Below are 22715 nucleotides of genomic sequence, written 5' to 3'. Positions count from 1 at the left end.
ATTCTTCAAGAGGGCTGCATGTGTCAGACTACTCTAAAATGATAAGTCTGGGTATCAGAACTTTAATGAAAATCAGTAAACACTAAATAGAATAAAAATGGCCCACTGAAAGCTTTCTAGGAGGGTAAATCAAGGTGCTGTCACAGAAAAGGCCCTGTTTTTTCATTCCTCCCAATCTAACCTCTTTCAGTGGTGAAACATACATGAACTTTAAATGAAGAACTTAAATTACTGGCAAATTCATATGGGATGAGTAATTTTTCCCTTAAATTTTGGTCCCAAGCCATTTAGGACCTTATCAGTGAGAAACAGAAACAAACTGGGCCAGAAACAAACTAGAAATCAGTGTAATGGATGTGAGACTGGTGTAATATGGTCAGTAAAGCACATACCAGAAAGCAAATTAACTGCAGCATTTTGTACATGTTTCAGTTTCTGAACATACTTCAAAGGCAGCCCCATTTAGAATACACTGTAGTAGTTTAAATGAGAAGTGATGAGAGCATGATTCACTAAGGCCAAATATTTTATAAACAAAGCTAAGTATATCATGATTAATTTTATATGCTATATAAATAGCTTGTCATTTTTCCAATGGATGAAAGGTACTTGAGCAAAAATACATGATTTGGAACAATAATTCAGTAAAGCAACACTGGCTTAACTGAATTTATTTACATGCAAACCTGCAAATAGTTTGTTGGCGTACTACTAAATATTTTAACACAGGGTAACTCAACAACATGCAACTCTTTTACATGGATTACCATGTAAGGAAAATGAAAGCACTGAAAACTGGTAACATACTGATTTTAAAATACCTGAAGAGCAGTATATTTAAATATATGTGCCTCTTAAGGTTAGTCACCTAAAAATTTCATAACTTTGATTTTTATTGCACTTGTATTGAATTCATTCCAGTTGTCCAAACTGATTTGTAATGTATTCGCCTACATTATTCCTTTTATGAAACAGTACATTTCTAAAAATGGGCAAGTTTCCACATGAGCATGTAACAATGGAAATTTTCACCCTCTCATCATTGGTGATCACCTCTAAGTATATATTATAAAACCAATAGATAGTAAATTTGATGCTACTACTTATCAAAGTTAGGAAAAAGGCAATTATTTTGGAAATTGATAGTTTTCAAATGTGCAGATTCTCAAGATGGCAATCAACTTTACAGCAACCAGGGCATGAGGAGTTATACTGCCATTAATTGCCATAATTACAATTTAAAATATCTTTATTTGAGAAAAAAACTACAGTATTATGTATGAGACCTGGCTATTGCCAGAAATGTTTTGACTTCTGTAAACTGCTGACTTAAACAGCCATCAACTGCTGTGAAACATGAATGACAGATATAAAGGTTTTGATCTGACAGTAATCTGGTTTGCACATAACACTAGCCCAAGGTTTATTTACCCCATAACTTATTACCTTACTCAATTTTTGCCTGGCAGATGATCAAATAAACCATAGTTTGCTTTTCTCCTCCACTGCCTGCTTCTTTCCTGTATCCCAAATACCTTTGTAGCACTGTAGTACTGGCATATGGAATAGCCAACTTTATTTACCAATCTTGCTTGCTTCCTCCATAGCCTGGTAAAGCAGCCAGTAAAACAGCCCACAATTCTGGCTTCATTTCTAATGACATTTTATGGTTTAAAGAACACGAGTTCATAACCTTAAAACTAGGTATGACCCAGTTCACATGTAATGGCTGAGTACAGGTTGCATAAGCTTTAGCTGTGTCCACATGGCAGTAAGCCAGTGGACTACTTTATATGCTCATCAATTTCAGTCAAGTGTAATGAATGACCCAGGAATGTCCTGCTGCTGGGTTGTCAACGTGATCTCCAAATCCAGAATCCTTGGCTTAATGATCCATCAGCCAAATTTAACCCAACAACAAACTGTGGGTGCATTTCCTGAGGTTTGGAGGCCAAATGTGCACCTCTGTAGTCCCAGTTTGGCCTTCAAGGAGTTTCGCTGGTGGCCATGTTTGGAAGTGAGTGTAGCTCTCCAGCTGTGAGGAGCCCCAGTGACAAAGCATTATCACACAAGTAACTTTAGCATTTGTACATGAAGAATATAAGTGCTGTTTAGGTATTTATTAATTAAATTATCTCAGGCAATAATTGAAAACTCATTTAAACTCATAAGTAATCAACTGAAGCCAAAACTAGTACAGCAAAAGGACCTAAATCTCAGAAAGGCAACTCTATCTGTTAAAATGAAAGTGCGGGGAGAAGGAGAGAAACAGAACAGGTTACTGTCTTTGCCTGGTAGGTTGGTTCTCTTTTAACACCTTGGGGCAGCTGATGTTCATGCATCAGTACACCTATCATTACTATGTTAATATTTACCAGGACCCAAGGGTTTGAAATACTGCAAGGAAGGGCAGGCTGGATCCCCTTTTGACTCTTCTGTGTGGTATGTTTGAATAATGGAATATTGCTAGGTTCCTTTATGTTTTCCATTCAGCACTTGGTACAATAATCTACTTACCCTATGTAAAGCGATATCAATTTATTACTAGCCTTGCCATTTTCATTCTTACTGACTGCCCCTCTTTGCCCCCTGCTTCAAGATAACTATGATAGAACAAATACAGCACATTTGTTGATTTGAAGGGGGTGGTCAGGAAGCCCTAATCTTTTTTTGTGAAAAAGGTTAGGAAAATGTAACTGAATTTATGTGAAGAATCTGCCCATTTAAGTTAAATGTGATGTCATAATAATCCAAAGATTTTAATGCATAATTTCATGTTAGGTGCTGTTAAAATTAGTTTAAATGTGATTTAAGTGAGTCTGAGATTATGGTTAATTAAGCTAGTTGTGCCATGTAAATATAAGTGTGTCTGCTTTGTGTAATTGTTTAATTAAAAATTGTGTAATTGAAAATTAACTGACCAGTGTATACCAGTGCTGCTGAATTCATAGGCTTTTGAGACTCCATCCCTGGATTCAGAAACTTGCATCCAAATTCCTGCTGTTTTAACAAACTTCCCAATTCTAGTGGCTGTAGCTTTTCCCTTTTTTATGTACTCTCTGACATAAAAAGCTTAATAACCTGCAGAAATGATTCACCTTTGACCAGCAGTTATCTGTAAGACTGTAATGCTACTTGTTACACATAAGCCATTCTGATCCTACCTTTGTCAGCATCATATCCTAACACGTTGCTATTATATTAATATTGACAAATATTTAACTAGGAATTGCAATGACTACTCCCATATCAATTGTGCAACTCCCCCACCAGTTGTGATGTCCTGAAGTAGCCCTTTGCGTAACTGCATGCGGAGTATGAGTTGGCATGCACCATTGTATTGCCACTCATAAATTGCTTCCATCTAGGCCAATCATGCTAACGGGAATAGAGGACAGCAGTTGGCTCCTTAAATGTGTATGGCCTCAGGAAAGATTTTTATCATAAAAGGGAGGCTATAAATACTTTGAATAAATAATAAACACTGTATTGGAGATAGATGTTCTCCATAAAGGGGGTCACAATTTAAAGTCCTGTTTGTGATGAATGATGCCATCCCAGCCCCTGGCCATGCCTTTGCAATTGTCTACAGTCATTATTTTCAGTACATATCAATGCTTTCATGGATGCGCACTTATATTACTTTTGCTTTGTGCCATTAAGGTCCAAGGATATTTGTTTTACTTCCTGAGGGCAAAACTCAGGGATGCATGTTGTATGTTGGAGAAGGCATATAGCCTTGAGGCCTCCTTTCCTTTCTGCACAGTGGAGACTTTGATCTATTACACCAGTGTAGAAGCCATGAGTCTTCTACTTTGTATGTAATTTGCATATGCCTTGCATGCAAAAGTTTTTATGAGACATTCTTGCCTGAAACCTGGAAAACTGCTATCAGTCAGTACAGATAATACTTGGACCAAGAGTTTGATGTAAGGAATAGGGGTTTAAACGGCTGCCTTTAGGCAAGACATTGACAAGCATCTGTACACATTCCACACATTGGAATGTGGAGCTGAAACTCTTATCAGTATCAGTTCAATTTTTTGGTGTATTCTCTTACAATAATAGATAGCCTAAGGTTGTTTGCAGATAACAACTTTCATATTCCTGGTGTATTGTCAAGCAATTGGTACCCTTGGGTACACATTCTTTTTTCCCTGTCCTGCCATGTGTTATGGTCAAACATATTTTTGAAATGCTTCAAGTAATGGAAAAGCCAAAAGTAGTAGTCCCCACATCATGACCAAGATGGAAGTGAGCCAGGGGCCCTGCTTGCCTGGTTCTTGTTTACACTTGTTGCAAGAAGTTGGGATGGGAGGATTCTGAGTCTTGGCACATGCTCTATGATTAAGATGGCTGATCTGGATGGCTGCCTGGTCACACCACAGGCATGGAGAAGTCTGAAGAACCAAGTGGCAGAACTGACTGACAGAGCAGACAGCAGGAACAGAGGAACCTGAGCAGCAGATTTGGTAGGAAGATTTCTTTCTCCAGTCTGCTCCTGGTACATAAATTAACATCCCACATGTGACTACAATTGTTCAGGCCTGATAGCATTCATCATTGGGCTATTGGTAGTGCTGTTTGGATAGGTGGCATTCCAAATGGTCTGCTAAATTGGCTGCAGCCATATATTAGGCTTTGTGGTAAGCTGGGCGGATTCATAGGACCATCTCCCATAAACATGAAGGCATTGGGCTGATCCATTTCATGAGTAAATGGCAGGTGGGGATCCTCATAAGAATTTTGGGATGTTGCTTCAGAGCTGCATAATGAACTTTCTGTATGTAACAAAAATTCTATAACCAAAAGTTGTGGCCATTTGTCATTTGTTCCAGTTTATGTGTGGTTACTTTTCCCATCCGTTCTCTGACCAGCATTATAAACTGCCAGTCTATTTATAATCTGCTTTTAATAGTCTTGTTTTCTTCTCTCCATTTTCAAATAATTCCTCAGATGATTTGTTTTTAGATTAGAAGTTGCGTGCAATCCTGTCTAGTCAATATTACTGGTTCATTGATTCAAAGGAGTCAGGAAAATTGGCTGAAATGAGGATAGGAGGATGTTAAATCTTGTCATCTTGCAGCTAATCATCTCTTCCCCCCACCTGCCAGACATATTAGCATTACCACTCACGTTGCTGGAAAAAAATTGTGCAATATTAGCAGACACGGGAAGACTGTACCCACTGCTCTACAGAAAGGGTGCTTTCAGACAAGGCTTTCATCATAGTATTGTCCTGCCTAATTCATAGAGGGGGAAAATGACATTGTCTTCCACTCATAAGTCTCTTGACTTATGTTTTCCCATTACATCTTCCATTGCTTTTCTTACTGAGAAAAATCTATAGAGGGAAAAAACTAGCTGTGAAATGCCTTCTGGTTGTCATTCCTAGGACACTGCCCACCCCCAAAGCATCCAGACTTTCAATATAATGCCTTAAATTACCATTTATAAGTATGTGCCTGAATTGTATGGGAGATAGCGTCATGCTAACTTAACAGACATCTCCAATTTGACCCCGGGGGATAATTTCCTTCAATTCAATTTTGACTGAGGAGTCTCCATGTGTTTGTATGGTTAATACAAGCAGAGTTAATGTGAAACTCTCCTCCTCCATATTCTATCAAATGTGACAATTTGCTTCCAAAAATATATTAATTAAAAATGCTATTGAAAGTCTACTAATGTTATAAGAGCTTATAAGAAAAAAGGTCTAACTTCCATGGAGGAAATAATGCTAGAGAAATCTTTTCCATTAAGTAAATTAATCATTAGTCATTACAGTAATTCAAAGTAGTTTTGTATTTTTCGTGTTGTAGGACTGATGTTCAAACACACACTTTGGAGTTATCCTGTATCAGAATGCCAATCAGTAAGACACTTATATTGTAAGAAATCTCATGGTAAAAACTTAATTGTTTCACTGTTCAATATAGCTTGTGACAATCAGCTGCAGGCTCCATAAGTAATTCTATAGCAGTCCAAAGGTAATAATTATTGCCGTGTCAGAAATCCAGACAATTCTGTTTCTCCATTATAATTTCTGTGGCTCAGAATATAGAACAAATGAATGAATCTTGAACTAAGCCTTCTCAGTCAGTTAAAGATATGCATTCAGGGAAAAGCCTACACAAAGCCAAACGTGCAGAGGTTTAAGCCAGCTTCAAAATCTTCATTGGAATCTGCATGTTACATGGGTCCAGACTAGGGATATGTGATTAATCTGAGGTGGGATTCCCTGGGCTGAGCTCCCTGGATTCCAGTCTGCTTTGTCATGGCTGTAAGTCTGGGTTCCTGGTGAGTTGATGCAGCACTTACATGATGCACAGCAGGAAGCAAGCCCTATGCAAATGCTGCACAAGCCGTGTCCCTCTTCCGTGTCGCATGTAGCAGCCTTTGTTCTTTGTACATGACATGGGAGAAGGTTGCTGGTTGTACAGTCTTTGTTCTGTAAGTGTTTGCAGACTTCCTCTTGTCTCGGCTTGCTTTCCATTGTGAGATCCCCACACTACATGGGTCCAGGCACAGAAAAGTTCAAGAGTCAGGAACAGTCCAAGCCTTCTGGCAATTCTGGGCTATTGATGATGAAAATGTATAATCCATAGCAATAAGAATTCACATTATATGAAAATTAAAGAAATACTTTTCATGGCAAGTTCTTCAGAACATAGAGTTCACAATGAGGTCAAACTGGGTAGAGAGTCCATGTGAAAAATACTCCAAGAGGGTAGTAAGTCCAGAGATGGGTTTGGGCAATAATGACAAGAATGTACCAAGTCGAGGCTCCTAGCATGACATTTGTTTAGAAGCCAAGTTATGGCTTTTAGAACCCTCCTCCTGAACAACTAATGGAAAAGAGGATTTAGTCCATCAGCAAGGTCCTCTACCCAAACAAAGCATCTATCTTCTTCCCTTCAGGAGAGTCACTTTAACAAGCGTGACACATCTGAAAACTTCCTGCTCTTTGTTAGGTTCTCACAGAGAGGCTGCCAGCTTCCTTCCCTGCCATGGGTCAAGTTAGAAGCTCGGTGGGAGTAACTTAATACCTGCCTGCTTTTTCCAAAGAACATTGACAGAGATAAGTACACACTAATTCTGACATTCCACAGGCTGAATTGGCCCAAACTCTTCCTGTTCACATGTGTTCAGATTCTGGCCATAGACTGTAAGATCCACTAGAGCTGGGCTGCAACATTTGGCTAGTAGCACTGGCAGTTCTGTTCTATAACTTCTGGATTTAAACATTCCCTTTCTTTAAAAAGAAAATACATAGCTTAAACAAATAATCTTATGCTATTAAAGAGGAAACTCCCAGTGGATGAACAAAAGAAAAGGAAACTTATTAAATACATAAGACATACATTTTAAGGAAAAGAATGTATTGGTTTAGAACTGGTGGCTTTTGGCCTGTGTAAATGTAGTAATATGCATGTAGCTTTAGATAGTCTTCAAGTTTCATTCCAACTATTGCACATACTATGCAAAAATGAAGCTAACAAATATTGATGTATACAGACCCAGTATAAATCACTTATTTGTGTTCTGTCCTAAGCTTTCTATTCCTGGGAAATTGCCCAACTGGTTCTGATGAAATATAGAAGCCTTGTGTTGGAATAAATAAAAAGGTATGAGCGAAAAGAACAGGTCATACTAGAACAAAGCTAAACAATGTTTATTTATTGTGGAAGCAAAAGAGCACATTAGTAACCTTCTGTTCAAGTAAACTATGTTTATGGATCAGCCTGGCTGTCAGTCTAGGCTTTGGACAAAGAAAGAGGTTATCTTCCCTACTGTTTTCTTTGGAACCATGGTGCACAATTTTCTATAGCATGAAGGATACTTGCATTGTCTGATGCTTCCTGGGCAAGAGGAGAAAAGGCATGGCTATTTCTTGCACTGTGGTCAGTCATAATTATTGGTGCAGACTCTTGTCTGAGGGATGGTAGTAGATGGAGTCTATTCTCCAGTCTTACTTAGATGTACTGTTTTGTGCCTCCAGTGGTGAAATACTATCATACCAGTCTCTTCTTGATCCCTTACTTTATTTTAAAATGTATACTGCCTTTCAGAGCAATGCATTCTCTTTGCCTGCTTTCCCCAATCTTCAGATGTGTTGGACTTGAATTCTCATGCTAGCTGAGGGAGAGAGGCATAGTCCTGCTGGAGGCTGTTCAATTGAGGAGAACTGCTTTGTAAAGCAATATTTTGTTTCCACAAACTTTTTTTTTACATTTTTCTTTAGGGTTATTGTTGCATCATGTTACTTTGAGAGAAGTTCAAACCAATATTCTTAACCATCTTCAGGAACAAACAGGCTAATGCTCATAGTCTGCTGGTATTGAGATGTGCCTTACCTGTAATTTTGCAGATTCTTCAGAGTAACTTTAAGTAAAAACTAGGGATATGGAAATAAGTTATTTTAACTTTCTAACAAGCCATAATGTTATTTCTGGAATTGATTTTGTGGGAGAGATTGAAAAGACATTTGCTTGTTTGAAGCAGCTGAGTAATATAAAGGAAATGCGTATTTGTAGTGGATTGCATTTGAGAACTTAAGAGGTAAAACAATTCAGCTGAACTAAAGAAAATCTGCACAAGGAGGTTTATCAATCACTCTAGACATGTCATTCTGGATTTAGAAAACTATTGTAAGAATATTTCCTCACTGCTCAGGGGTATTTAGATTCCTATCACAGCCATGCAAATAATTCAGTCACCCACCAGTTTTCCCTTATTGGTGTATCCTTATGATATTAAGTTGCAAGGTAAGAGTGAGAAGGAGGTTGTCTGGACACAAGGGGATGTTCTTTACAGTATGAGAGAGAGTACAGAGTAGCAGTGGCTCATCAGCATGTATTTCTGGTTTGTTTACTATGTTCAACAATCCATGAATTGGTGAGGCTGTGTGAGAGTAAGCAAGTTCATCTGAACGGAGCACCCTTGCTTGTTGTGGGTTAAACAGTCCAGAGTTTTAACCCAGCAATAAATCTTGTATTGTTATCTCTCAGCAAACGAGTGCTTGGTGCTCTCACACAGATACAGCTGCCAGGACTCACTCAGAAAGTGAGTGCACAGAAGGCAGCACACTCAGTGGTACTCAGACATAGCAACCCCTGATTAATCAACTTTCAGGTATTGTTTGGGTAAACTGGGCCATTTTGGATCATGCAGAAGGAAAGAAGCATTTACAGGACAGCCATACCTATGCCCACCATGAGGAGTGCTGTGTAGGACATAGCCAAGGCTACAGTCATGAGAGTATGGTTTTGGATTTCCTCATACCCCCTCAGTTCTGGACAGGGTGGATTTTATTTAAATCAAATTGATTAAATTTGATTAAATCAGTTTAAATTGTGATTAATCAATTGATTACATTAAATCACAGTTTAAATCACTAGTTAGTAAGCCTAGATTTAGATCATGGTTTTCTACATAACTTGCACACATGACTGCCTTACCCATAGGTAGAGGAACTTCATTAAAATATTCCCAAGCCTGGTCTCTTTTATGGCATGCTGCCATTATAGGTTTTCTCTTCCAGGGAAAGAATAATATGATGAATCTTAGACTATACACAAAAAGATCCAAAGGCTTGTGGAATATTCTGCTTAAAAGGTTTCACTTTCATTTTTACTGCTTGCCCCTCCCCTTAGACTTCGCTTCTTGTGCACATCTGTTCCACTCCCAACAAACTTCTGTTCATTTTTTTAAAACTTAGCAGTTAAAAGTTAAGGGGTTGATTCTGTGTGCATAGATTTGCAAAGGAATAATGAGATCTCTTTTTCCAGCTCTGTCTGCAAACAAGAGGCATGTGAGCTCCACAGACACAAATTCACAGTTCTAAGAACTGTAAAACCAAGCATCTGTGACAATATCTTCCAGAAAGAAAAATTGCCCAATTATCTTACAGACATCTCTGGAAAAGCATGACATTGTGAATGGATTAATGGCATTCATTTATCAAAAAAATGTAAACATTGCATGAATTTACGGCCTCCTGCTACATCATTAAAAACTAATCCTTATAATGAAAACTTTTGGACTATAATGACTCTTAAATAGAAAACTATCTTTAGATATATTTTTCCTTAAAAAGCATTGTTTAAAAATCCAATTTAAATTAAAAATGTGATTTTTTAATTTTGATCTGATTTTTTGATTTAAAAAAATATTGTGTTTTATCCACCCTGGTTCTGGAAGGGTTCTTCCATGTTTCAGGGTCGGAATTTTTGACAACTCTCATGTGAATGGTTCTGCTCTACCTGCTTAAATCAGTGATGGGCAATTTGTACCTTTCCAGATGTTTTGGCTTGCAACTCCTATGATTCCTCATTGTCGTCTATTGTCTGATGTGATTTTTAGGCTCAAACAAACACAAGTTGTTCAACCTTGCCTTAAAAATTGAATTCATCTTCAGATAGTTCTCTCTGCCCTTTGGGTGTTTCCCTCGTTTCTCTTTCTGAAAACCAGTCACTGTTCTTATGTCTGCACATATCTTCAATTTGCTGATTTTTATGGATTTTTCAAGGTGAAGTTTATTTCAGTCTCTGAGTAAAGGGGTTGGTCATTCTGGTTTACTTCTTAAGAACTATATGTACCAAACAAACAAGTCACAAAGAAGCTACATGTAGAGTTCAGATGTGTTCCATTTGTTCTGTGAAAAGCTATTTCATGTGCTTAAATGGGTTGAGTAATTTGAGGTACATAGAGAACCAATTCTCTGCTGAGCAGTAGTAATTACTTGCATTCTATACAATTTTTCTTCAGGTCATGCTTTTAAAAAATCTAAAAGCCATGGATTTTTTTTATTTCTTTTCCTTCCTTCTCACCCCTAGGATTCTCAGGGAGAGATCGGGATTTCGACCTTGGGTTTACACATTCCTTTCAACATGGGTAGAAGTGAATTACCAAATCAGGAGGTCTTACTATACTTGAGATTTAATTTCCTATGGTTGGAAATGTGCAAAATACTGAAAAAGGAGTGCATGAACTTGTACAATCTTGTGCTAGGGTAAGTGGAGACTGAACTAAATGAAGAGGAATATCATACGGCGCAATTCTGTTTCGTTGTCAGATAGTTCTTGGATGTGAAAAACCAGCACCTGAAGGAAAACAATCCAGTGCTTATCCTTGACATATTAACTTTTCATAGAGATACAGCTTAGGCCAAAGAGAGTAGTTCTGTACAGCAACCATTACATGGACTTTTGGAATCTGAAGTGCTTGAGATTTAAGCCAATCAGGCATATTACAATTTCCGAGAGTGCTAATTCCATATATGCTTTCTTTTACAGTTATGCTTTCAGGATTCAGGCCTACATCCTTGTGATTTTTTTGTTGTTTTTTGATGTGTTCCGTATGACTAAAAGCAAGTGTACTGAGTTTGAGATATCCAAGGGAAGGACTGAGTAATGGTTACCAAGTGGGCAGAGCTAGAAATTCAGTGAACAGAACTGCTCAATGGAAGCTTTGTTCAGCCCACTTGGCTTCTGAACTGTCACTAGAGATGGCATAGGTAATTACAAGCTGTTCTAGCAACTGACAAGAAATTAGTTTCTAAAATTACTTCTGGAATATTGCTCAGTGCACACATTTGATATACATTGTCTTGAACTTTTCCAATTTTAGTAATATCTTGTATCAATATACATACCTTCTGCACCTTTTCCTTTTTCCTTTTTCCTGCTTCCTCTGTTTTTGTTTTAATGTTCAGCTTTTAGCTGGGTGCATATTTTAAATTTGTTTAATCTTCCTGAAGTTCATGGGCACAGACTTTAAGTCTATGCACACTGGTATATGGTTTGTAGATCAGAACCTACATGTTCTTAAGTGCCAGTGATCAGGTCTCTGTATTATGATTAACAAGAATATTGCTAGACCATACAGGTAAGCATTCTGGAGGACAGACTATGATAAGTATGTGTTGCTTAGAGTTGCTTTATACCTAAGTAATGTTCTGGAAGCCTGGAAGATACATGGTGGCTGGCTAGCATTTTAAGAAACTATTTTCAGTGCTGTGATATAATATAAAAAACTGAGGTATTTCCTTTGAGACTTGAGAACCAACATGCTTCCATACATTGACAAATGCATGCAAATATTCAAAAGTTTCAGAAAATGAAATTGGTTCTGTATTGCTATTTTAGTAGATACCAGTTGAAATTGAGATTATTTAATATTAATAATATACCTGTTTTTGTATAATTGTATCAGCACTCCTGCTACAAAAAAGGAGAATACTGGCTGTTTCAGCTTCATGGATTAAAGCTCTAGGCAAGAATTAAACTAGTGTCCTTAGGTTGTATTGATTTACTGGAACTGAAAATATTTTCTTTGCTGCTAAATTCTATGCTCCACCCTGTCAGGAAAGCGACTTCCAGCAGAGAGACAAGTGTGAGTTCCAATAAAAAGATGACTTTGTAAAGATTGCTTTTGGCTTTGGGAAGATGGAGTCTCTACCCCATTGTGAAAAGGAGCAGATCTCTTCTTTGCTTGGTGAAGCCAAACCAGTTGTCCCTGAATATGGGTGCCGAGATTTTTTCCAAAAACAAGTGCATTGAGGTCTGTATTCCACAACAGCTTATGCAAGAGACACTTTGCAGCAATCAGTATTGGTGACTGAGAGGTTTGAGAAAGAATTTTCCCTCTAATGTCAGCTAGGGGTTCAAATGCATGAACAAGAATGAAATTGTGGGGAGATCAGCTTCTGAAGTTGAAGTTAGATCCTGTCCTTTTTCCAGGCTTGTATTCCAGCCCTTTGAGTTATACAAAGCGAGTTTGAAATTGATTTAATGCTGGAGTAATTCACTTCATTAGTAAGCTGCTTGCAATGTTTGATAATATTTTTAGACCAGCAGATTTTACTAAGCTGCAAAGTTCGGATGAGCTCCCTTAAAGCCAGTGCAGGGATTATGGCGGTAAATTCAGCAGTTGATTTCATTAACAGTTTCCTAGATGTAAATTGTCCTTTTTAGAACTTAAAAGCCAGATTCAAATGCAACTTGTTTTGGTTTCTTTTTGTATTGTGGAAATAAAAAAGAACACTAACTAATTTGTAGCAAGAGAGTCCTTTATGTCAGTAAATGGGCTTTTCTTGTGAAAAAGTAATCTACTTGTTTGTCTTCAGCGCTGGGAAAAGTGTGCTTAAGGCCACTGTGCCCTCACACTTACTGAGAATTTCTATTAATACCAGTGTGATAGATGTGGATTGTTAAGATGTTATGACTGTGTTTTAAATGCTATTTTAATATTAATACATTAATACTTGGGATGTCTTACGGTTTTTGTTATAGAGGCATGCCCCATGGTAGTTACTGTGAACTTTTAATTTCCCCCCCTTGATTTCTATTTTTATAGTTGATAGCTTGTTATGATTTGTGGTTGAAACAAAGTTCTGACATTCTTAAGATGCCTGTTACAGCTTTTACATATACCAAATACCTGTTGCTAGAACTTCATATGAACAGCAGCCTACCGCTCCAGATTGTTCCTTTGCATTGTGCTCAGGGTTTCTACTCTGCTGTAATTTGGGGAAAATTCTTAATTTGAACTATTATAAAATGTACAAACTCCATTGTTCTAAGTTTTTTTTCTTTCTTAGCTTAACTTAAAATCTTGAACTGAAGCAAATGGAGAAGTTTAGATTTCCAACTCCAAATCTTCTACTCACTCCCGAAGATCAGCAAAACCCGCACGAATCATTGCATTGCTTAGCTTATCCAAACACTCCATGCCAGCCTCACCTCATTTCTAGGTCAGCTGTAGCACCAGCTGTACAAAACACACAAGTGATAGATCCTTTCTGTAGTATAGCATGTGCAAAGATCTCCTGTGCTGGACATCTTTTGTTTCTTAAAATCCAGGTAGTTACAGGGCAAAAACCTAATTACGTTATATTTTTATCCTACAGTCACACAGTGTGACAGTGTTTCTAGTTCTCCTGCCATTGCATTTTTACATCAACATAATGTACCCTTACATTAGGGTAAGACACAGAGTCTCTGTAGATTACCAGGAAGTTTTGCAGCTGGTCATGTTATAAATCCCAAATTTTAACCACTAACTCATACTGACACTGTTACTGGTCAGTGATCATTTTTCTAGATACACTGATTAAAAGAGTTTCTTTGGACCCTGGGGTACAAAAGTACCTTGGGCACATATGAGCAACCTGTACCTAATAGATCACATGCATCCTGACTTCACTGTAGTCATCTCTCGTACTCAGATGATTAGGACAAATGTCTTCTGCCTCTCCCAAAGTCCAGCTGACTGACCTTCATGCCTCCTAACTGTCAAGCTGATTCTAGCCCTAATTAGCTGGGAATGTGAAGAACAGATAGAAGTTCCATGCAGTAGGTGAGCTTGTTTAAACCTCCCCATCTCTGCGCTTCTTAACCTCTAGTTTACATTGTAAAATTTACTGCATGAATATGCTCATAATAGGAGTTCACTTTACTTTACCTGAATTGTAAAATCTAGTTTGTATATCTGTCATGTACTATACTCACTATAAGCATAGATTTTGACTGTGAGTCAACTTTTTTGGGTTGCTTATAGGGATTCAGTTTATAAGGATTCATTCATTTCCCAGAATCATTTGATGGCTTTGAGTGGTTTTTGCCTGGTTCAAATGTAACACTGAACCATAGTTTAGTGTTAAATGCGCAGACTTGCTTCTTTAGTACAGCATCTGCTCCTGCTTTAAACTAACTGCAGCTTGTTGTTTTGTGAAGAAAAACTGACTTTTTGAATTACAGGCTGAAATGAAATTAAACCTGCAAAATATAAGATGAATAGGTATGGCTTTTTTTTAAGTCTTCAGGCAATTAGTTTTTAAATTTTGCTTGGTTTTTTTAAAGGAACCACAGATGACTTTTTCATTTCTTGGCAGAAGGATATTAAATTTGCAGCATTGTTACCCCTTTTAAGGAAGTGAAGCCTGCCAAATTTCAGACAAATGCATGGGGTTCTTTGCAAGAGCCATCTTGATAGTTCGGTAGTTTCAAAAAATAAAATCTGTTACCCTCTGTTTTGTTTTTGGGTTATTATTAATGCAGTTCATATGAAAATGGCATTATAAAGATGCCCATATGGAAGAAAGCTTCAGATGTAGTGGTTTTTGTGTGAAGGGATTATGTAATGTTTATGGAGAGAAAATAATTGGCACACTGCTCCACTCGCTATGTAGTTCTTTGGATGATTTCTATGAAAATGCCCTCCAAAATTGACCCTAGATAAATAAAGCTGCAAAGTTCAGAGGGGCAAGTACAGAGTTTATGAAATTAAGATATATGAAAAGCAGTTTCAGGTTTGTGTTTGTGTGGTTCTTTTTTTGTGCTTTTGTTGCTGTTTTTTCTTCTGCTCAAGCTGACAGCATCAAAGCGCTGAACACTTAAGAGCTTCATCTGGGATGTAGTGAATACTGTAGTGGGAAAATATATGCACATGTACACTGTTGAGCTTGTGCACACTGTAACAGTGTGGGAAGAGCATGTAAAGTTTGGAATGTTTTGAAACGGGATTGATTTCCTGATCCATTTCATCAATTTGCTCTGTGAACAACTTAGCTGATGCAAATTATGAACTTCTGCTTGCTTCTAGGCTCTCAAAGCAGTTCTTCCCTTATATCCAAAGTAGGCACCATGCAAGCAGCAAGCCATATGTTGGGCTTGCTATCCCCAGTATCTCCTGTTGGCCCCACTTCTGCTAAGTTGCTAAAATTTAGAGGGTTGACAAATACACTGCCAATTTGCTACTAGACCTGGTGACAGGCTAGTACTAAGGCAGCCTAAATGGTAAATTTAACTTGCTTTGATGGAATATTTGACTATTTTAAGCTCCCTTAGGATATTGCCACTGAATATGGGCTAAAAGTGGCAAGGGGGTTTCTTCTGGCAGACCACAGTTCATGTGGGGGGGGGGGTCAGGAGGGACAAAAATCTCCCCCAGTCACCCACAGCTGCCTGCCCCTTACCTAGATGTTTTTAGGCAGAGTCTGGTTTTTTGTCCCAGAGAAAGAAGCCTAGCTCATTACTGAGCTTTACACTGAAGCACTGGGAGAGTTGACAGCAGAGGCAAGATGAGTGCCTCATCCCAGATATGGTTCATGGCTGCCTGCTTTCTGCTGGTACCCACCCCCGCCCAAGGAACTGGTATACAATATCTTTTTCTTATACATACTGCCTGAGGACATGGTGAACAATAGGCCAGTCTGCACATCATGACAAGCCTGTGCAGGTTAACCCTTGGATTTATACACCAAACCATGGAGGTGGTGGTGATGTCTTGCTAAGTTGTCTGGGACTTCCTGCAACCCTGTGAATGAATGCTCTTCATAATGCCCTGTCCTCGACAGCTCTGCTCAGCTTTTGTAAACTTAAGGCTGTGCCTTCTTTTATGGAGTTAGTCAATTTCATATTTGGTTTGTGTCTTCTTGCTCTGCCTTTGATGTTGCATAGCATTATTGTCTTCTCCAGCAAGTCTTGCCTACTGATGAGGTGCCTGAAATATAAGAACTTCAGTTTCATCATTTTCAGGGTGAGTCCTGGCTTGATTTAATCTAGGACCAACTTGTTTATCCTCCAGCACCATGTTTTGAACATACTGGTTTTCTTCACCTTTCTTCACAGACTTCTTTCCCACCCATACATAGAGATCAGGAATACAGTAGTGTGGATGATCTTGGCCTTGGTCTCCAGTTAAATGTCCTCACACTTACATGGTGGGAATCCATTGATTTCTATCAAAGATCAAATTAACTCCTGTTTTTTAATTTAAGAAAGAGAACCTGAAGTAAATTTAACCTTCAAGGTTGAATATTATCAACACCTTAACCACTGCATTGTGGTCATGTGTCTGATCCATCAGATTCTGTTACCTAGATTTTAAGAATCCAGATTTGTACACAAGTAAAGTATATAATTTCGAAAAGCATCACTCAAGGCAAAATGGTTGAATAAATGCAAGCATAAGAAACAAGCTATTTTCTTTTATATCTTAGATTCTGTTTTTCCATCTCTAATTCTTGGCAGTCTCATTAGTATCATGCTGTTCTTAAGGCCACACAAGCAGTACATGGGGGTGGTTTGTGGAAATAATAAATCACATGGTTGCAACTGTTAAGTGCTTATATTGTGTCTTGCAGAATTAGGAATGAATTTTTATATGTATTAAATCAATTTGGGGTTTCCAATTCTATTCTTGTCCCTTTCTTAGATCTTAATACATTTTTATAATTTGCTTTATGGCTTGGCTGAATTATTTTCTAAACTATAAAATGGTCTTCTCTCTCTCTCTCTCTCTCTCTCTCTCTCTCTCTCTCTCTCTCTCACACACACACACACACACACACACACACACGGAGGTGCAGACAAGTTAAGAAGGTGTTGTAGCAGATACTTGAATTGTTAAAGGTCAAAGATAATTCTACCCCGTTTTTGTCTTCCTTAATGTTGTTAGCTCTTATGAGCCAGTTTTCTCTTATGGTAGAGCCGCTTGCTGCTGGATGGGAAGTGCCCCTTCCAGTAAATAATTGAGATGTGTAGTTGAAATACATGGAAGTATGAACCGCTTGCTCTAGATCCTCCTAAGAATTACCATGACCAAATCAACTAGTTATTTCTTGGTGAATTTGAAATGCTGTGATTTCTTCACTGCTACTCAATCCAGATCTGTCGGGTGCTACATGAGTTCAGTGTACCTGATAAGAGCATTTGCAGGTGTGGTAGTCCATTAGAGAACGAGTGCCTAACTTTTCTTTAGATACTTCCTATGCTTTCAGCTGTGACTCATATGTTCAGTTGGACACTATAGTCATAAGCTTGTAGTCCATCCTCTTTCATTTGAGCTCATGTAGTGATTTTGATGTAGAATATTCAGTACGTTAGATATCTCATAAGAATTTAAAACATAAGCCAAATTTTAACGGTTTCAATCTAACTTCTTACTGCTAACCATTCTTTTTAAATAATACCCACAGAATAAATCATTCATATTAACTTAATTATGTATTATGTTAAATGTTTAACAACTATTTAATACTCACTTTAATATATTGCAATTTTGTATATTAATGTGTTCTGTAATTGGTTTCAAATTTAGGGTTAAATAATTTTGCTAGCCAAGAATCAGTAAAACATTAAACACAGATCTTTGGGGAAGTTTTCAATATTGTCTAAGGGTGTGTGGTTTTTTTAAAAAAATTGAGTCTAGACCTTCTAATCCAGGTGGATGCATAGATCTTTTAATCACATACTGACAATTACAACCCAGTCAGTATGCATGATACACACCTGTTAGTAGCAATATTTTTGTTACTATATGACTAGGCTGAAGAAAATACATCTAACTTTTTTCTTTTTGTATCAAAATGCTTCACTGAGCTTACACCACTGATGAAATGTGTTTGTGAGTTGGCAGGGGCCTTGTTGAACTGTGGTTTCCTCAGGATTCCATCTTAATGCTCATGTTATTTAATATATACATGAAATTGTTGGAAAAGATTTCTGGAGTTTGGGGGTATGCTGATGACATCCAACTCTATCATTACCATCTAAGTCCAAGGAAGTTGTCTAAATCACTCTCTGTTGTTGGTAATAGACTGAATGAGGGCAAATGGATCAAAGACAAGGTTCAGACAGGAAGTGCTCCTGGTCAGTGGAAGGGCAGATCAGGAAGTGGGAATTCAGGCTCAAAGTTACAGTGTACTCCTGGACTCAGCTGTGAACCTGGATGCCCAGGTCTTGGTGGCGATAAGGAGTGCACTTGCAGAGCTGAGGTTAGTGTGCCAGCTCTGCCCATTTCTAGAGCTGTCTCATCCAGACTTGGTTAACATGTCTTAGTTACAATTCATTAGGACTACTGCAGTGCACACTATTTGAGGCTGTGTTCAAAAACTGTTCAGACTGCTCACCGGCCAGTTACAGTGAGTATGTGATTCACTTGTTACAGTAGCTTTCACTGGCTTCACAGTTTTCACTGGCTTCAAAGTAGTGGCCTGGAAAACCAGGAATGGGGTTACCTGAAAAACCACCTCCCATACCAGCCTGCCCAGTCTTTAAGATCATTTGAGGCTACTGCTATCAGAGGTCGTGATATGAAAGGTCCTTTTCAGTCACTCCCAGATTGTGGAAGCCCTTCCCATATAGACTCTCTGCTGTCCTTTTGTCAGCAAGCAGAGACCACTTCATTCCAGAAGGCCTTGGTTTGCAGTGAGTCTGTTGGATTGGCTCTGTAGTTTTTTCTGTACCTTTTGTTTTTCATTGTTTTTTAATGTCTTGTTATTTTAATGTTTTTAAAATGGTTTTGTAAGCCACTTTGAGTGCCATTTTTGGTAGAAAGGCAGGATATAAATCAAATAAATACCCTGTATTTGTTGTTTTTTGAGGTACTCTTGGAGAAGCAAGCTCACTGTTACAGATTAAGTCAGTATAAACCTGTGCATCATCTTATTCTACACATTACTGCTTTCACTGCTCACTTCTGATTACTTTGTATTTAGCAAATCCAGTTTGCGGATGATATGCAAGAGTTCAGCAAATTCCCAACCAAGACTGGTCGCAGGTCTATGTCTCGTTCCATTTCACAGTCTTCCACTGACAGTTACAGCTCTGGTAAGCATGTTCCTTTTCCTGATCTTCTTCCCTTTTGGTTTATGCATCACTAGGAACATTAATCTATACCAGCTGGTTAAGTCAGTGGTTTGCTCATAGTTCTTACTGCAAGATCTGCAAAGGGTAGCTGGCATTGGTGGCAGCCAGTTTGGATGGGAAGATTTTGTCATCTTGCACCAGATGGTGTCTCATGTCCAATTTGATCTTTGGGGTTCTTCTGCTTTCAGAACTGTGTTTCATCTAGGATGCAGTCAATAAACCCCACAACATAAACAGAATTTGTGAGTATAGACATTTGTAGCTACAAAAGTAAAAGAAGATAAAAAGTCTTTAAATTGTGAATGTAGCTGCCTGTTGTGTCTGAGAAATACATTGCTGCAGCTAAAGGTTCCTTTCCTATGGAGAAAGAAGTGAACCTTTGGAACCAGGCTATTGGGATTGACATGTTATCTATTCATTATGTATATAATCTTTTTTCCCTCTTTCTCTACAACCATTCAGTGAGCAACTTAAAAAGAGAAGTTCTTTAAATATTGTGCTGTTGGTTGAAAAATATTTCCCATGTATTTCTGCATTGTGTAAGCTAAAAGTAAACCACATAAGTTAAATGTCATATATTATAAAGTGCTTGGGGGACTTGGTTTGTTTGAAAGCTAGTCTAAAAATATTAAATAAAATGGAATCCCTTTGCCAGTAATTTTCCAAAGATGTTGATAACCTGCAGTATTTGAAACCCACATGGTGCCACCTTATGCTCATACATAGAAGCCAAGAAACGAAAGATTGAAACAGGAAGCCAGATTGACCAGGACACTTTCGCTGTTTTAGAATTATTAGAATGATTTTAAAATAGCACAGATGGTAAAATGTCAGCATTGAGTAAGGCAAAATGATTGTCTTGCTTGCTTTCATCTGTATTCTGTTCTTATCAAGCATTTTTGTTTTGTTCTGTAGCGGCATCTTATACAGACAGCTCTGATGATGAAGTTTCTCCTAGAGAAAAGCAACAAACTAATTCCAAGGGCAGTAGCAATTTCTGTGTTAAGAATATCAAGCAGGCTGAGTTTGGTCGCCGAGAGATAGAGATTGCTGAACAAGGTAAAGGATGAACTGCTGAAGTTTCCTTCTCCTTGGATATCATAAATTATATTCTCTTAGGTAATCTAAACCTTGGTAATACATAATTTTATTAAAATGGCAATAAACTCTGTAAACTTAAAAACAACAGAATCCTCCAGTATGCTTCCAAACAGGTACTGGTAATCATGCAATTTACAGTAGTCTGTACATCCTTGTGAGCAGCAGTTGATGGTCAATATGTGAAAAATGCTATTGACCACCTGTCTACTAGGAAGAAACTAAGGACACTTTATCCATGCAGCTTCATTTGTGGGAGTTGAGCATTTAGGTTTTTCTTTGTGGTCTCTGCATTACACTTAAGAATTCTGTGCCTATGCAGGGCCTATTGTTGGGAAGACTTCCTAGCTAGACTGGATTTGGCAGGAACAACTCCCACCCCTTGCTATGTCTGGGAGGGGTTCCCACCCACTTCCTCAGTTCTTTTCTGACTGGCATTGTGAGTGCCTTGGGACTTTCCTGTGTCCCAACACCACAATCAATAAAAAACATTAACAACAATAACCCTAACCCTCCTTAACTCCATCAAGGAGAACTGAAAGATACCAGCACAGCTGGCACTGACATTGAAGGAGCTTGAGGGGGTGTACCATACCCTAAATAACTGTCTTGGCTTTCTAGAGCCTCTGTTCTCCAGTAGATGTTTAGATAGATGTATTTGTTTGAGTTGCTGAAGTCTGGAAACCTGAACTTTGCTAGGGGCTGGCATGAGTTTTATTAAAAGCTACTGTTTTGCTTTTTGTAGATATGTCTGCACTGATTTCATTAAGAAAACGAGCTCAGGGAGAGAAACCTTTAGCTGGAGCTAAAATAGTGGGATGCACACATATTACAGCACAGACTGCGGTAAGTGTCCCATTTCTGCAATTTGTACTCCAGTTGGCACTTATCTTAACAGCTACATGTCATCTCTTCCCCTTTCAGTATAAAGAAATAAAAGGAAGGCATGCATAGACCAGGGCATGTTTTGTGTACACAAGCGCTATGTAATGACACTTGCTGTTATTGCAGGTCCAGGGTCACAAATAGTTGATGGGATGTATCTGATTTGACTGATAGCTGTAGCTTTTTTGGATGTGGATCTAGGTGCTGTCTTAGCTGATAGTGGCTGCAAAATTTTGGGACTGTAGGAATCCCATTTCTTCTTCTTCGTGGTCTCTCTGCTTCACACATATTGGCTCCGTAAGAACTAGGGCCTGCCTCATTGATATATAACTTGACTTGAACCCCTGAAATAGATTGGGCTATAAAGGATATAAATTGTTTTTTATCATTTTTCTGGGTTAGCATTGGCCAATTCAAGTAAACCATGACTGCTACTTCATAATGTGCTTTCTTTCTCCTTTAGGTCTTGATTGAGACATTGTGTGCATTAGGAGCTCAGTGCCGATGGTCTGCTTGTAATATTTATTCCACCCAGAATGAGGTGGCTGCTGCCTTAGCTGAGGCTGGTAAGTGCAGGACAACAGTACAAAGATTTAGTTGCAGCATCAGAAATGCAAATTCTGGTGTTTGTTTGTTTGTTTTTTAGCATATTTACTAATTCCATCTCTCTCCACACTTATGAGGTATACATGGTGTACAGAGGTATGTGACTGTTTAGGTTTTTTACAGCTCTGAAACTCTGTTACTAGTATTCTGTAGCATGTAACTAACTATGTAAGCTCCTTAGAGTTAATTCAGAACAAAGTAAGGTAACCTTGTTTCAGATGAAGTGTGGTCATTAGTTTTTAAAGAAGGACCAGATTACATAATAAGCACAAATATAAATCAGTGGGATGCCAATTGAAATAAAATTGGATGTATCCTGTCATTGTGTACTTTGTGATGACAATACTTTTGGTTCTGTATATAGCATTGCTTGTTTGCTTGCTAGCCTGTCAGTCTGTTATGACACTTAAGATAAGTTTGATTAGAGCTATGGATATAGGAATTAACATTAACTTGTTATAACACTCCCAG

At 38.1% G+C, this 22715-nt stretch overlaps 1 protein-coding gene across 3 annotated transcripts in view; it reads left to right on the top strand.

The window, feature by feature from the left end:
* AHCYL1 (adenosylhomocysteinase like 1) overlaps positions 1 to 22715 on the top strand; it is a 58351-nt gene that overhangs the window by 13180 nt on the left and 22456 nt on the right. For all 3 annotated transcript variants that reach the window (XM_044443259.1, XM_044443266.1, XM_044443274.1), the window contains exons 2-5: positions 19505 to 19616; positions 20571 to 20714; positions 21499 to 21599; positions 22102 to 22204. In XM_044443259.1, the coding sequence (XP_044299194.1) occupies positions 19505 to 19616; positions 20571 to 20714; positions 21499 to 21599; positions 22102 to 22204 (460 nt within the window). The remainder of the gene's footprint in view (positions 1 to 19504; positions 19617 to 20570; positions 20715 to 21498; positions 21600 to 22101; positions 22205 to 22715) is intronic.

The sequence above is a fragment of the Varanus komodoensis genome, unplaced genomic scaffold (assembly GCF_004798865.1).
Source record: "Varanus komodoensis strain SLA01 unplaced genomic scaffold, ASM479886v1 scaffold1, whole genome shotgun sequence".
Taxonomy (NCBI): domain Eukaryota; kingdom Metazoa; phylum Chordata; class Lepidosauria; order Squamata; family Varanidae; genus Varanus; species Varanus komodoensis.
Note: the sequence above shows the minus strand (reverse complement) of the source record. Positions and strands in the feature narration are given on the sequence as shown.